The sequence below is a fragment of the Anguilla anguilla genome, chromosome 10, assembly GCF_013347855.1.
Source record: "Anguilla anguilla isolate fAngAng1 chromosome 10, fAngAng1.pri, whole genome shotgun sequence".
Classification (NCBI taxonomy): Eukaryota; Metazoa; Chordata; class Actinopteri; order Anguilliformes; family Anguillidae; genus Anguilla; species Anguilla anguilla.
Genome location: NC_049210.1, coordinates 48,136,128 through 48,149,173, shown reverse-complemented (window position 1 = coordinate 48,149,173; position 13,046 = coordinate 48,136,128). Strand labels below are relative to the sequence as shown.

At 42.9% G+C, this 13,046-nt stretch overlaps 1 protein-coding gene across 2 annotated transcripts in view; it reads left to right on the top strand.

Annotated features, from left to right (window-relative positions):
- LOC118237354 (ras-related protein Rab-27B-like) overlaps nt 1–12,223 on the top strand; it is an 18,147-nt gene extending 5,924 nt beyond the window's left edge. Inside the window, exons 1-6 of one of the 2 annotated variants that reach the window (XM_035435975.1) lie at nt 4,632–6,276; nt 6,497–6,663; nt 8,653–8,738; nt 9,230–9,333; nt 10,047–10,170; nt 10,279–12,223. In XM_035435975.1, coding sequence (XP_035291866.1) covers nt 6,228–6,276; nt 6,497–6,663; nt 8,653–8,738; nt 9,230–9,333; nt 10,047–10,170; nt 10,279–10,465 — 717 coding nt within the window. In that variant the 5' untranslated portion in view covers nt 4,632–6,227 and the 3' untranslated portion in view covers nt 10,466–12,223. Of the gene's footprint in view, nt 1–4,631; nt 6,277–6,496; nt 6,664–8,652; nt 8,739–9,229; nt 9,334–10,046; nt 10,171–10,278 lie in introns of those variants that run through there. The other variant, XM_035435974.1, reaches the window with a different exon arrangement.
- The last annotated feature ends 823 nt before the right edge of the window (nt 12,224–13,046 follow it).

Here is a 13,046-nt window from a genome sequence, read left to right as displayed (position 1 = left end):
AGTTCCAGATACAATGTGTGTCATCCTAATTTATTTTGGTTCAGTCAAAAAGGTTTCACAAATGTTTGGTAAAAGAGCATGTGAGGCTGCCATGTAAAATTTTGGAAAAAAGTTCTAAAAACCCATCTTCACACTGGCAGATTCAATGTGTTCTGTACTGCACATTATCCAAACAAGCACACCAAACCACAAAAGATCAACATTTCAAAAACTGATCAACAGAAAAAAACAGAGATCAACAAGAAGGATTACCAAGAAGCATTGGTCAGCAGGGCACCAGACAGGGTAGCTGTATGTCATCCATCATCTGAATGATACATTTTTAAGAGCTAACATAACACTAGAAAAACTGAATAACCATATTACCTTTTTTATAGATTTCTATTTGATCAAAATCCCAATGTACTTCCAGTGAAGTAATGCAAGCCGTACAGTCTTGAGCTAGATTTTCACTGATATAGGTACATATAAATATAAACATATAAATGTAATAAAAAAATAAGGACTGTTTGTGTTATACAACATATAATTGTATTGAATTGCTTTACTTTGTGTTAACTTTTAAAGCTATACCCCAACCTCAGGATTAAATGTCACATTTCACTTTTTATACTTTCGGTCAGATTGGCAGTGAATGGTATTTCCCAGAAATGTCTTTGTGGGGAGTAATCATAGCCAAGGGATGTTAAAAAAAAATTATTCATCTATCTCTAGAAACATTTTCAGAATTGAGCCAAATACAAAAACCGCTATTTCCCTGCTGTCCCCTGTTGTCATTGCGTGTTTTGCTTGTTTTGCGCATTTTAGCGCTATGTGCCGGTAGTACGCCTTGGTGTATTTTCCCTTCCCTCTGGGGAAACTTTTCCCCAAAACCGATATAAATTAGAAATAAAATTGATATCATCATGTCCTTTATTTCAAGAAAATAGTTTTGCAAAATAACATTTCATAATCCTAATGAAATGAGGTTGCTGTGGGTGCTGAAATAGATGCTGTAATGTTGGATGAGCTTGATGCCACTGGGTGTCAGGCTTGGTAGTTTAAGGTAGTAAAAAACTCTGTCTTTCAAGTGTTGATTAAAAATACACCAAATTTATACATATTATTTTTATACACTTATACGTACTTGATAAATAATTTCTACTCCACTACCTCACTTTGAATTGCATATACATACATATCATGCATTTATGTTATTATATTCCAATTACCTAAAATGGACTATTATTGAGATTACTCCATGTTTGTTTTCTCCTCTAGGTATAATGCCTTTTTTGTTCCTTCAACCAGGGTCTTCTCTTTCTTGCTCCATGCATCCTCATATTTCATGTGTTTTAGTTGTTTCTCTCTCTTCTTGTGATGCTGGATTATCTGTTTTTCGAGCTCCAGATACATTCTAAGTGAGAAGTGCCAGCCATCGTTTCCTTCCACCATCTTTTCTATCTCTGTTAATAATTGTGTAACCTGAGCGGCATCAGGCGTGTTCAAGCCATCAAGAACATGATATCTGTTCCCACATTTCTCAACAATCCACTGCAGGTCTTTGTTTCTCTCGATGTGCTGTGAAACGGGCATTGCTCCCAGTCCTTCGCTTCCAGAGAACAGCACGATCGTGTGTCTCCAAACTCTCCCACTGAGGAGTTCCAGGTGTTTCTTCACAGTTGTTTTCCTGTTCATAGATGAGCCCACTGGGATGACCAGGAGCAAAGCGTGGGGTCCAGGAGGGCACAAATGAACACTCTGCACCATCTCCTCTTTCACCCAATCAGATGTCTCCTGCTCTGAAGCTCCATTCCATCCTGGAGTATCTACCACAGTGATCTGCCGCCCAGCAACCTGACCTGTTTCCTTTTGACACCCCCCAGTCAGTCTCTCGGTGTCGAACAGCTCCCTTCCCAGGATGCAGTTTGCTGCAGAGCTCTTGCCAGCCCCTCTCTCGCCCAGCAACACTACTCTCAGCTCGGGCAACCTGTGTGTTTGGATCTCCTCGCCTGTCAGAGAGGAAGAAACAAGCTGCATTAACATGCTTGCATATGTGCCTGTGGAAAGTGATGAGCACACATTGAATTTCCCATGGCTCAATGCATCTTTTTTAAGAAATAAAAAATAAAAACTCACGAGGGAACATGGCCGGGGATGCGAGCAGTTCAGCCTCAGTCTGAGTCTCTTCATCCTGACCGGTGTTCTGTTTCCCACGCTGACGCCACGCCTTCCATCCCACCTTCTTCCTCCTCTTTACGGACCTTTCTACACCCTCATTCTGAATTTCATAATGACCGCCTCTGTTCTTCTCCACCATGTCCTCAATCTTCTCCAGCAGCTCGGTAACCTGACTGAGGTTTTCTGTGCTCTTTGTGTTAAGAATGTGATACCTGTTCCCACACTTTTCTAAGAGCAGCTGGAGGCTCTTCCCTCCCTTCTCGATGTGCTGATCTGTGGTGTCTCCCTGGGTGAACAGCACGATGGTGTGGTTGCAGACCCGCTCACTAAGAAGCTCTAAGTGTTTCCTCACTGCTTGCTTGTACCCTTTTCCTGGTGACCCTGTGGGGATAACTAGGAGGATAGCATGCGGACCAGGGTGGCATAGTGAAACACTGCTGGCTATTTCCTGCTCAACTCTTGCTGCAGTGTCTTGGGCTGAATGCCACACCCAGCCTGATGTGTCCACCACAACGAGCTGCCTTCCAGCTGTTTCACCCTGTCTCCTCACACAACGCACAGTGCCTACCTTGGAGTCAAACTCCTCTCTGCCCAAAATGATGTTTCCAGCTGAACTTTTCCCTGCCCACCTCACCCCCATGAGCACAATCCGCAGAGCCGACTGACTCTGTGCCTTACAGCAGGCAGATTCTTCCTCTTCTTCATCTGACGTGAGGAATCCATTTTCTGCAATTTGACAAAAATACTGTTAGAACTTAAGACCCACTGATGGTTAGTTGGAAGAATTGTTTTTATTATATTCGATGAATTTTCTGAGAGTACTTGATTTCATGTTCATTTTTGATTTTTAAAGAATACTTTGAGTTAGTTAATCCCTAAGAACACACGATAATGTCATTTTGATGCTGTTAATTTCATGCCGTTAAAACCCTGTGAAAATCCAAGACATATCTAAATAGCTTCACCTCCTCAGCTCAGAGCAAGCCAGTGATGTCTGGTGAAATGCTTAATGGGAACTGTATTACAATGCTAAGGATGACATCATTTTGAAACGTTTTGTGTTCAAACTTACAAAAACGAGTTGTTGTATTTGATTTGATCACAGCAGCAGTGAGCACAAACAACAGCATGTACATTTGATTAGAGTAACAACGTTTGCATTAGCGATAGAAAATTTGTGAAAGTTTAATGAACACATCCCTCAACCATTTTGACTAGTAACATTGGATCATTTTCATTGTGATTGTGGATTATCATGCACTGATGATATTAGAGAAGGTATCACAAAAACAGAAAAGTAATACTGCTGTCATTACTTTTTCAGCTTTAATTTGTCCTGCTGTTGCTCCAACATCACTATTAAAACTGACAAAATATTATAAAGCAGTCATTCCCCTTCAATCTAAAATGTTGTCTTCACAAAAAACTACAAGAAGGAGAAATTAACATCCAGACATATGAAGGGAGACTCACCTGGGTCCATACTGAGCTTGCAAGATGCCATTTTCTCTCCTCACAGTGTCTATGCCTTGGCTCTGAGTGTGTCTCTACAGGCCAGGTGTTCTTACCTGAGCAATGAAGTGTCTGTTCTGAGGCTAAACACAAACACAGTGCTGAATGGCTCTGTGAACTGGATAGACTGCTTCAAATGGGCTGTGACGACTGTACTGTGCTCAGATTACCCAGCACAGTACTCTACAATGGCATTATTATGATGCTCGTTCCTGTCCTTATGGAGAAAGATTTAATATCAAATATTTTATTCCTCCTTGGAAGCAATCCAAACACAATTGTTCCTTAAGTTGCAATAGTGGATGTGCTCTATCCACAAGGTCAAGGTTTGGCCCCACTCTACTGGCATGTCAAAACAGGTATGACAAGATCTGTTTTGAGTGACAACCACACACACCCTGTGTGATGTGTGTTATTACTGTAAACATGGCAAACATAGCATTGCTGTCTGGATCCTGTGGGCATTCTGGAAGGTACAGTAGTGCGCCACCTGCCTGTGACCAGCATAGTTGTGTCTGTGCAGCTGTACTTTTTAAAACACATCAGTACAAGCAATTTGCTTCTATCACATGGCCTAACAGAATGTGGTAGCATAGGTAGTAGAACTGGACTTTCTACAGTGCCCTCCACAATTTTTGGCATTCTAAATTAATACGAGCAAAAAATACTGGGTAACATTCATTTTATTGTTTATCAAATGTTTTCTAAAAATGTGTGTCACAATTATTGGCACCCCTGGATTTAGTACTTTGTGCCCCTCCCTTAGCAGCGATAACAGCACTGAGGCCTTGGTCCTCTTTGGGCCTCAGTGGAGGTTAGGGGACTGGGTCAGCCTCCCCTCAGTGGAGGTTAGGGGACCTGGTCAGCCTCCCCTCAGTGGAGGTTAGGGGACTGGGGCAGCCTCCCCTCAGTGGAGGTTAGGGGACTGGGGCAGCCTCCCCTCAGTGGAGGTTAGGGGACCTGGTCAGCCTCCCCTCAGTGGAGGTTAGGGGACTGGGGCAGCCTCCCCTCAGTGGAGGTTAGGGGACTGGGTCAGCCTCCCCTCAGTGGAGGTTAGGGGACTGGGGCAGCCTCCCCTCAGTGGAGGTTAGGGGACTGGGGCAGCCTCCCCTCAGTGGAGGTTAGGGGACTGGGTCAGCCTCCCCTCAGTGGAGGTTAGGGGACTGGGTCAGCCTCCCCTCAGTGGAGGTTAGGGGACCTGGTCAGCCTCCCCTCAGTGGAGGTTAGGGGACTGGGTCAGCCTCCCCTCAGTGGAGGTTAGGGGACTGGGTCAGCCTCCCCTCAGTGGAGGTTAGGGGACTGGGGCAGCCTCCCCTCAGTGGAGGTTAGGGGACTGGGGCAGCCTCCCCTCAGTGGAGGTTAGGGGACTGGGGCAGCCTCCCCTCAGTGGAGGTTAGGGGACTGGGGCAGCCTCCCCTCAGTGGAGGTTAGGGGACTGGGGCAGCCTCCCCTCAGTGGAGGTTAGGGGACTGGGTCAGCCTCCCCTCAGTGGAGGTTAGGGGACTGGGGCAGCCTCCCCTCAGTGGAGGTTAGGGGACTGGGGCAGCCTCCCCTCAGTGGAGGTTAGGGGACTGGGTCAGCCTCCCCTCAGTGGAGGTTAGGGGACTGGGGCAGCCTCCCCTCAGTGGAGGTTAGGGGACTGGGGCAGCCTCCCCTCAGTGGAGGTTAGGGGACTGGGGCAGCCTCCCCTCAGTGGAGGTTAGGGGACTGGGGCAGCCTCCCCTCAGTGGAGGTTAGGGGACTGGGGCAGCCTCCCCTCAGTGGAGGTTAGGGGACTGGGGCAGCCTCCCCTCAGTGGAGGTTAGGGGACTGGGGCAGCTATCACACGTTTGTGATTAGCAACCCTTTTTTGTCTGGATTTAGAGGTATGCTTTGGATGTACCATATATCCATAAATTAAATAAACCATCCACCTGTGCTTTTATACCCATCACCAGTTTTTTTTAAGAAAGTCTATACTTGCCTTTCAGGAGATTTGCTAAATATTATCAATCACTCCCTGGAAACTGCCATTTTACCATCCGCATTAAAGGCCACCATAATTAAGCCCCTTCTTTAAAAGAATGCTTTCGCATTTGGTCCACCAGAGAAGCGGATTGGGCTCGGCAACGCCCGCCAGTGGAGAGAGCACACACACCTGGGTTGCATCAAACAATCAGCACAGGTGCTTTAAGGTGTGTTCCTCTCACAGTTCAGGCCTGAGAACGGGAGTTCACACCAAGAGAGCGAGTCTTTGAGTTTTGTCTGTCCGAGCACAAGACAAAGGGAGAAAAGCTGCTCGCAACTGGCCAGCTAGAAGCGACTAGATGAAAAGCTGTCTCTTAATTTTACTTTTTTCTTTGTTATTTTAGTTTGTTGTTTTAGTTTATTATTTTTGTCCAGATTCTGTGAGAGGGAAGGGTGAAGCTGTTCGTTTAATTGATTTTGTGTTGGTGGGGTGCTCTCGCTCTCTCTCGAAGCGGCAAACAATGGTGTTTCTCGGAAATGCCATAGCTCCCTCCCAGGGGGGTCACACAAATTCTTAATTATTTCAGGCCCATATCAAATTCAGATTTATGTGTCATTTGGTTGATGAAATGTTCGCCTCAGTATACATATACACAGGTAAATGTCCAGTATTAATTCACTCTAACAGAGTTTATATGAGTCCACTATGGACCTCATAGGTACTGTAGGAATTAGGGTTAAATGCTGGGCTCTGTCTGTCCTGTCACATAGTGTCTGTTGAGTGAAGCTGAAGGGTCTCAATAATAGACTGCCGCAGAATTGTGAAACATCTGAACACTCAAAGAATCTCTGACCAATGTTCTCTGTTTGTTGACAGGTTCAGTCAGCACTATGACTGATGGGGACTATGACTATCTCATCAAGCTCCTAGCTTTAGGAGACTCAGGAGTGGGGAAGACCACCTTACTGTACAGGTACACTGACAACAAGTTCAACCCCAAGTTCATTGCCACAGTGGGAATAGATTTCAGGGAAAAGAGGGTGGTGAGTGAACATTGCTTTTGTTTCTTCTTGAATGTTCAAGTATAAAGTCACATAATTTAATATTTCATTGGTAGTGCAGTAGTTCGGGTGTACTTGTGGCCCAATCCAAATAAATGTTTTAGACATGCTTTTAATTACAGTGCGCAGTACAATGTATATATTATAGCTACATTATATAATGTAATCAGATGTATATTTTAACTGTCAACATCTAAGACCCCTTCACCGTGAAAACTAGCCTGCAGACCAGGGGTGGCCAACTCCGGTCCTGGGGAGCCGCAGGGTCTGCTGGTTTTTGTTTTGACTTTAAATACAACAACCACTTACACAAAATAAACCAGGTGTGGTGAGTTAACTGTGTAATCAACTGCTTTAATTGATCAATTAAGTGCTGAGTAAAAAACAAAAGCCAGCAGACCCTGCGGCTCTCCAGGACCTGGGTTGGCCACCCCTGCTGTAGACCATGAATAAGAAATATGAAAACAGATTATGTCAGTTCCATCCTCAGCAAAGTTGTGGATGGACAAATCATACCTACCTGGACAAATCATACCTACCTGCAGCAAACAACTCAAAAACAGTTCATCAAAGCATGGTACTTCTGTGAAATGATGTAACCATGGGGTCATGCAACCAAGTGACCATGAGACCCGACTCATGATTATGTTCAAAAGTAAAGTTCAATTGGAGGGTGTATGTCCCTCTTTAGGTTTTATGTTACTTCCAGTGCAGCTATTGAAAGAAGCCCTATGTTATGCTCTGTAATGCTGTAACTACTAAGTAACTGCTTAGTGTAAGTGTAGGCTAGGTGCTGGCTGTTATGCAGATCAGTGATCCCCAACCTTGCTGTTGGAGATCTGCTGTCCTGTAGGTTCTCACTCCAGCCCTAGCAAAGCACACCTCATTCAACAGCTAGAGGTCTCATTGAGCTGCTAATTAGTAGAGTCAGATGTGCTAAATTAGATTTGAAATTAAGACCTACAGGATGATAGATCTTCAGGAACAGAGTTGGGGGCCACTGATGTAGATTATCATTGAGCATACTAGCTTCACAAGGACACCTTTATGGTAGTTCTCACCGCATAGACGTAAAAATACCCATGTGTTTCCATAGCCTTCACACAGAACTCCCACCCTGTGCTACCCTATCTGCCCCCATTGCTGGGGAAATGTTCAGCTCAGCACTGAACAGATTATTGATTATTGCATTACAGAGACCGACACCCTCATGGCATTGTGGATTTAGAGTTAAACGCATGACAAAAATCACAGAATAAAGACTGAAAATTAAGAATTCTATTGGGAATGACTTGACATAGATGTTTATTTTGTTTTAATAGTACTGCTTATAGCAAGATAAGTCTATGTGTAAATATAAAACATGAAATTGGCATGGAATTTACTTTTTCTTTAAAATAAATAATATCAAAATAACAATTTTTAAAAAGTGTGACCGCTATTAGTAACCAGTCTGCAATTTAGGTTTCTGGATCCCTGGTTTGGAATAGCCACAGAGTCTGCTTAGTTTTGTTACTACTCAGCAATTAATTGATCAGGTAAAGCTGTTACCTGATCAGCCTATTTTGGATAAGATTGGGCACCCCTGCCCGACTGTCTAAATGAGTTGATGTAAAATGATATGGGTAGCACTAAGTAATCCAGTTACTATCCTGGTTATTTTTCATTAGCAGCCTTATATTCTGCATGATATGTGAAGGTCTTACAAACGAGCAGACACCTGAAGAACAAAAACACTGGAATTCATTGAGCAATCTCCTGTGCATGATGTTTCATGTCATGCAATATTATGCCATGTGCAATGGTGTAATTTAGGCTTGTGCTGGTCATCATAGAAAGGATTTGAAGAACATCCCTTTGCATTTTAGTTTAATCTGTTGTTACTGGTCACCGTTGTTATCCATGAAAGTGTGTGTAATAAGAAAAGCAGTGAGCAGTGGTCTTGGTTTATGCTTTTGTGGTCTGTTCCAGACTTACATGTCAACAGGCCCCAAAGGAACGACCGGAAAAACATTCAAAGTGCACCTGCAGCTGTGGGACACAGCTGGACAGGAGAGGTGCGTGCAGACCCCTTACCCTAATCCTGACCCTGCAAACCCCTTATCCTGACGCTGCAGACCCCTTACCCTAATCCTGACCCAGTAAATGGCCTCAGCGTGAAGTAGACTGTGTTGTTGCAGGAGTGGTTTTGGATCGTGACTTCCGATCATACGAAAGTGTGTTAAATGTCAGTGCTGCAAATCAACCTAGATAAGGAATGTTCTTTCTAAAAATTACTGTCAATAACACTGTGAACAAACAATAACCACAAGTCCATACAAGCATACTTCTGTTATTATTTGGTCACTTTCTCTTCCTTCACAACCATTTCACAACAGTGGACTTTGCAGATTTAAAAGCTAGACCGATGACACAAAGTCCAAAGACAGGAGTGCTGTAGCTAGTCCCAAGTGCGCAATACATTTTTGCAACACTAGCATTTTTTCAGAATAAACTTCCATCTAAATAAGGTGACTGCACCTAGGTTTGAATGTCCCTGTTTTTCCAGATTCCGGAGTCTTACAACAGCCTTCTTCAGAGATGCCATGGGCTTCCTGCTGATGTTTGACCTCACCAGCCAGCAGAGCTTCATAAATGTCCGAAACTGGATGAGTACGTGATGCGGCATATTGCAGCTGGTTTGTTCTGCCATGTCCTCAAGCACAGAAAACATTGAAAAGCCGTGCCAGCAGCCCCCCACTCTGTTTACTTTTTAATTGTATAAATGCCATATTGTAGGGGGACATACAAAATACACTCCGCCCAAATATAAGAATGTAACATCTGCATGAATTTGATTACCTTGACCTGAACCTGAACCTCACAGAAAAAGACCATTGTCTCAACTGCTTTTTTTCTGTAGTGACTCACCAGCAGTTATCAGGTATCATCAGTGGGAGATGGACCTCTCCTCTGATTTACGCAGCATGTCCTTGCACAGCAGTATAATAATGCTAATAATGCGCTGATGTCACTCTGACGATTATGATGTGTGTGGGAGTGTTCATGCAATTAGCTCAAAGATTATTGGCTTTTACAATTTGTTTTACAATTTCACATTTCATCAGTTTAACTGTGACACATTAGACACCGCATGCGACCAAACATTCAACAACACCTGAAACAAACACGTGGGGGCAAAACAAAACACATTGGAACTGCTAGATATATGACTTTATTCATTAAGTGCACACGGACGGGCCATGCCAGAAGTCAATGAATTTACAGGAAGAGTGTGTAGGGTTAAATCAACTATCCTAAAGCCTATCCAAATACAAATTGATACAAATAATATAAATGACTAATTGAATTGATTATTTTTTTAGGTCAACTACAAGCCAATGCTTACTGTGAAAATCCAGACATAGTCTTAATTGGTAACAAGGCAGACCTGGCTGACCAGAGGGAAGTACAGGAGAAGCTAGCAAAAGAACTGGCAGAAAAGTATGGGTAAGTGATTAGTGTTATTATGCTGGTACTTTGTGGGACAGGACCTCTGCTGTATTCCCAATATAATGTACTGTTCTTGCGTTGTAAAAATTATCCTTCCCTCGGCAGTATCCCTTACTTTGAAACAAGCGCTGCCACGGGCTCAGAAGTTGAAAATGCAGTGGTTGCTCTCCTGAACCTCGTCATGAAGCGCATGGAGCAATGTGTGGACAAGTCAGCGCCAGAGGTGTCCAACGGCGGAAGCTCCAGCCAACCAGAGACAGCAGAGCCAGTGCGGAAGAAGTGCAGCTGCTAATCCACAGACCCTGAGTGTGAACCTGAACATGGACCCTGAGAGTGACCTTGAACATGGACCCTGAGTGTGACCCTGAACACAGACCCTGAGTGTGAACCTGAACACGAACCCTGAACACAGACCCTGAGAGTGACCCTGAACACAGACCCTGAGAGTGACCCTGAACACGGACCCTGAGTGTGACCCTGAACACGAACCCTGAACACAGACCCTGAGAGTGACCCAAACTGGTTTCCATGCGTGTGACTGTCACTCAGCATGGGCGTGGCCATGGGCCAGCCATATGGGGCTCAAATCCAGCCTGCTTCATGCGATCCTTTAAGGTGGTTCACTCCAGTCTTATAATGGCACCACATCTGTATTTATAAAATACGTTATTCTGCCCTGATTTCTAAACTATACACCTCCTCCCGATGTTTCATACTTACCCATTAATCTGCCCTTTCTTCCACTGTACTCCTGTATGACATTGAGACTGAAGCCTTTCTGCGTTCCCGCTTAATTATAAATATAGTACTGTCACTTTTTTCAGTCTTTCTCAAGTAAAGTCATAGGTCAAAGTTGTTTGTACTAACGCAGCCATAGTCCATATTTAACTTTTCCTCTTGTCTGTTGATGGACAACTGCTGTAGATAGGATTGTCATTATGACATAAAGAACAAGTAACCTGCCTAGTTTGAGAATGTCTTATTTTAAAAAGTTACTTTTTTGAAATCAGAGTGTAGTTTCACACTTAAAAATCTCTCCACTGGAATAGAAAGCCATCATTTTGTATTGGATGTAAAAAAATATACAGTAAAGCTGGACAGATATGTTTAATAAGCTAAATATTGTACATGGTTGAGTCCCTGAATGCAGCTAATTACATTAATCCCTGTATACCTTGCCTGGCATGTTTTCTCATTTCATAAACATAAATATGCCTGTTTTCACATTTGATTAATATTTTAGGTAAAATAATGATTTAGCCATATTGATGATAAGGAATTCATCATAACATCGCTGTTGTCTTTCATTTAAATGGCAGAATTATAGACAGGCTAAAAACAGTGTTCTAGTTAGAATGTTTCCACTGGGGTAGGGGACAAATTAGAATGCTATAGGCCCTCAGACGCCTGAATCGACAGCTGCTCTTTGTGCAAATAAACTTTTCAATTAAAAAACTGCAGTATCTTCAACCAAGAGGCCTGACAATCAATTGTACTAAAAAATTAAAATAGAGAGTAACTCATATAAGAAAATATTGCACATGGAGACACATTTAGTGCTATAACCACACACACAAGCCCTACATTTAGTGCTATAACCGCACACCCAAGCCCTACATTGAGTGCTATAACCGCACACCCAAGCCCTACATTTAGTGCTATAACCACACACCCAAGCCCTACATTTAGTGCTATAACCACACACCCAAGCCCTACATTTAGTGCTATAACCGCACACCCAAGCCCTACATTTAGTGCTATAACCACACACCCAGGCCCTTCATTGAGTGCTATAACCGCACACCCAAGCCCTACATTTAGTGCTATAACCACACACCCAAGCCCTACATTTAGTGCTTATACATAACCACATACCCAAGCCCTATGACATGCTGTTACTGAAACAGTGTGAGTGTAATATTTTATCAAATAGTTTTGTTTTTGTGTTATCATTTTTTGTTTTCACATTTCAAAGTATACAACTACAGTCAAAAACAGAATAACTGATTCCTAAAAAGGTACTGTATATCAATAAAGTTGTGCTTTTAAATCACGTGTGAAGGATCTTTAATTTCTTCCCTTAGAAATCAGAGAATGGTACATGAATGAGAAAGGGAAGAGGGTATATAATTATATTATTGAAACATATGGATAAAAGATTTACAGTAACATAATAAGAGTCTTTTCCAGAAGGATGGATCGCAGGTAAATCTAGGAACATGAAAATAATATTTTGAAATTCTTCCTATTTTACAAACATCGATATGGCTGAGGTGAAATGTAACCATGCAAAAAAAAAAAACCTATGATGGTAGAAAAAAATTACTCTAGATCATCCCTCTAATAAAAAAACTAGTTCATAAAGTTTGATAGCATGTTAATTAACAATGTAAATGTGCGTTTATCATTATTGTTGACAAGTAACTTTAAACATCATATGAGATCCCACTGGAGGGCTCGCTCCATTGCAGGGAGGTGAACAGGATCATGGGAAATTGTTGTTTTCCCTATGAGACAGTCCCTTAATCATATAGGAATTTGCTTCAGTCTGAGAAAGTCTCCTAAGCACACAGGAATTTGCTCCAGTCTGGACCACGTCAGATCAGTATGATTCCTGAACGTGATAAAACTTCATTCTAGTTTAACAGGAACAAATGGGCAGATGGATAAAATTATTGGAATAACCCCAGACAGGAGAGCAGCCCGTAGCTACTTGGTAGGGCTGTGGTGTTGGCATCTTGTGTTCTCATTTTGCACTCAAAATCGAGTCAGCACACACACTCGCTCCTTCTGCTGCTCCACAGTGATCTCAGGCATTTTTCTGAATTACAGAGGTTATATTGTTGTGAATCATATGGGCAAATTAATCCAGA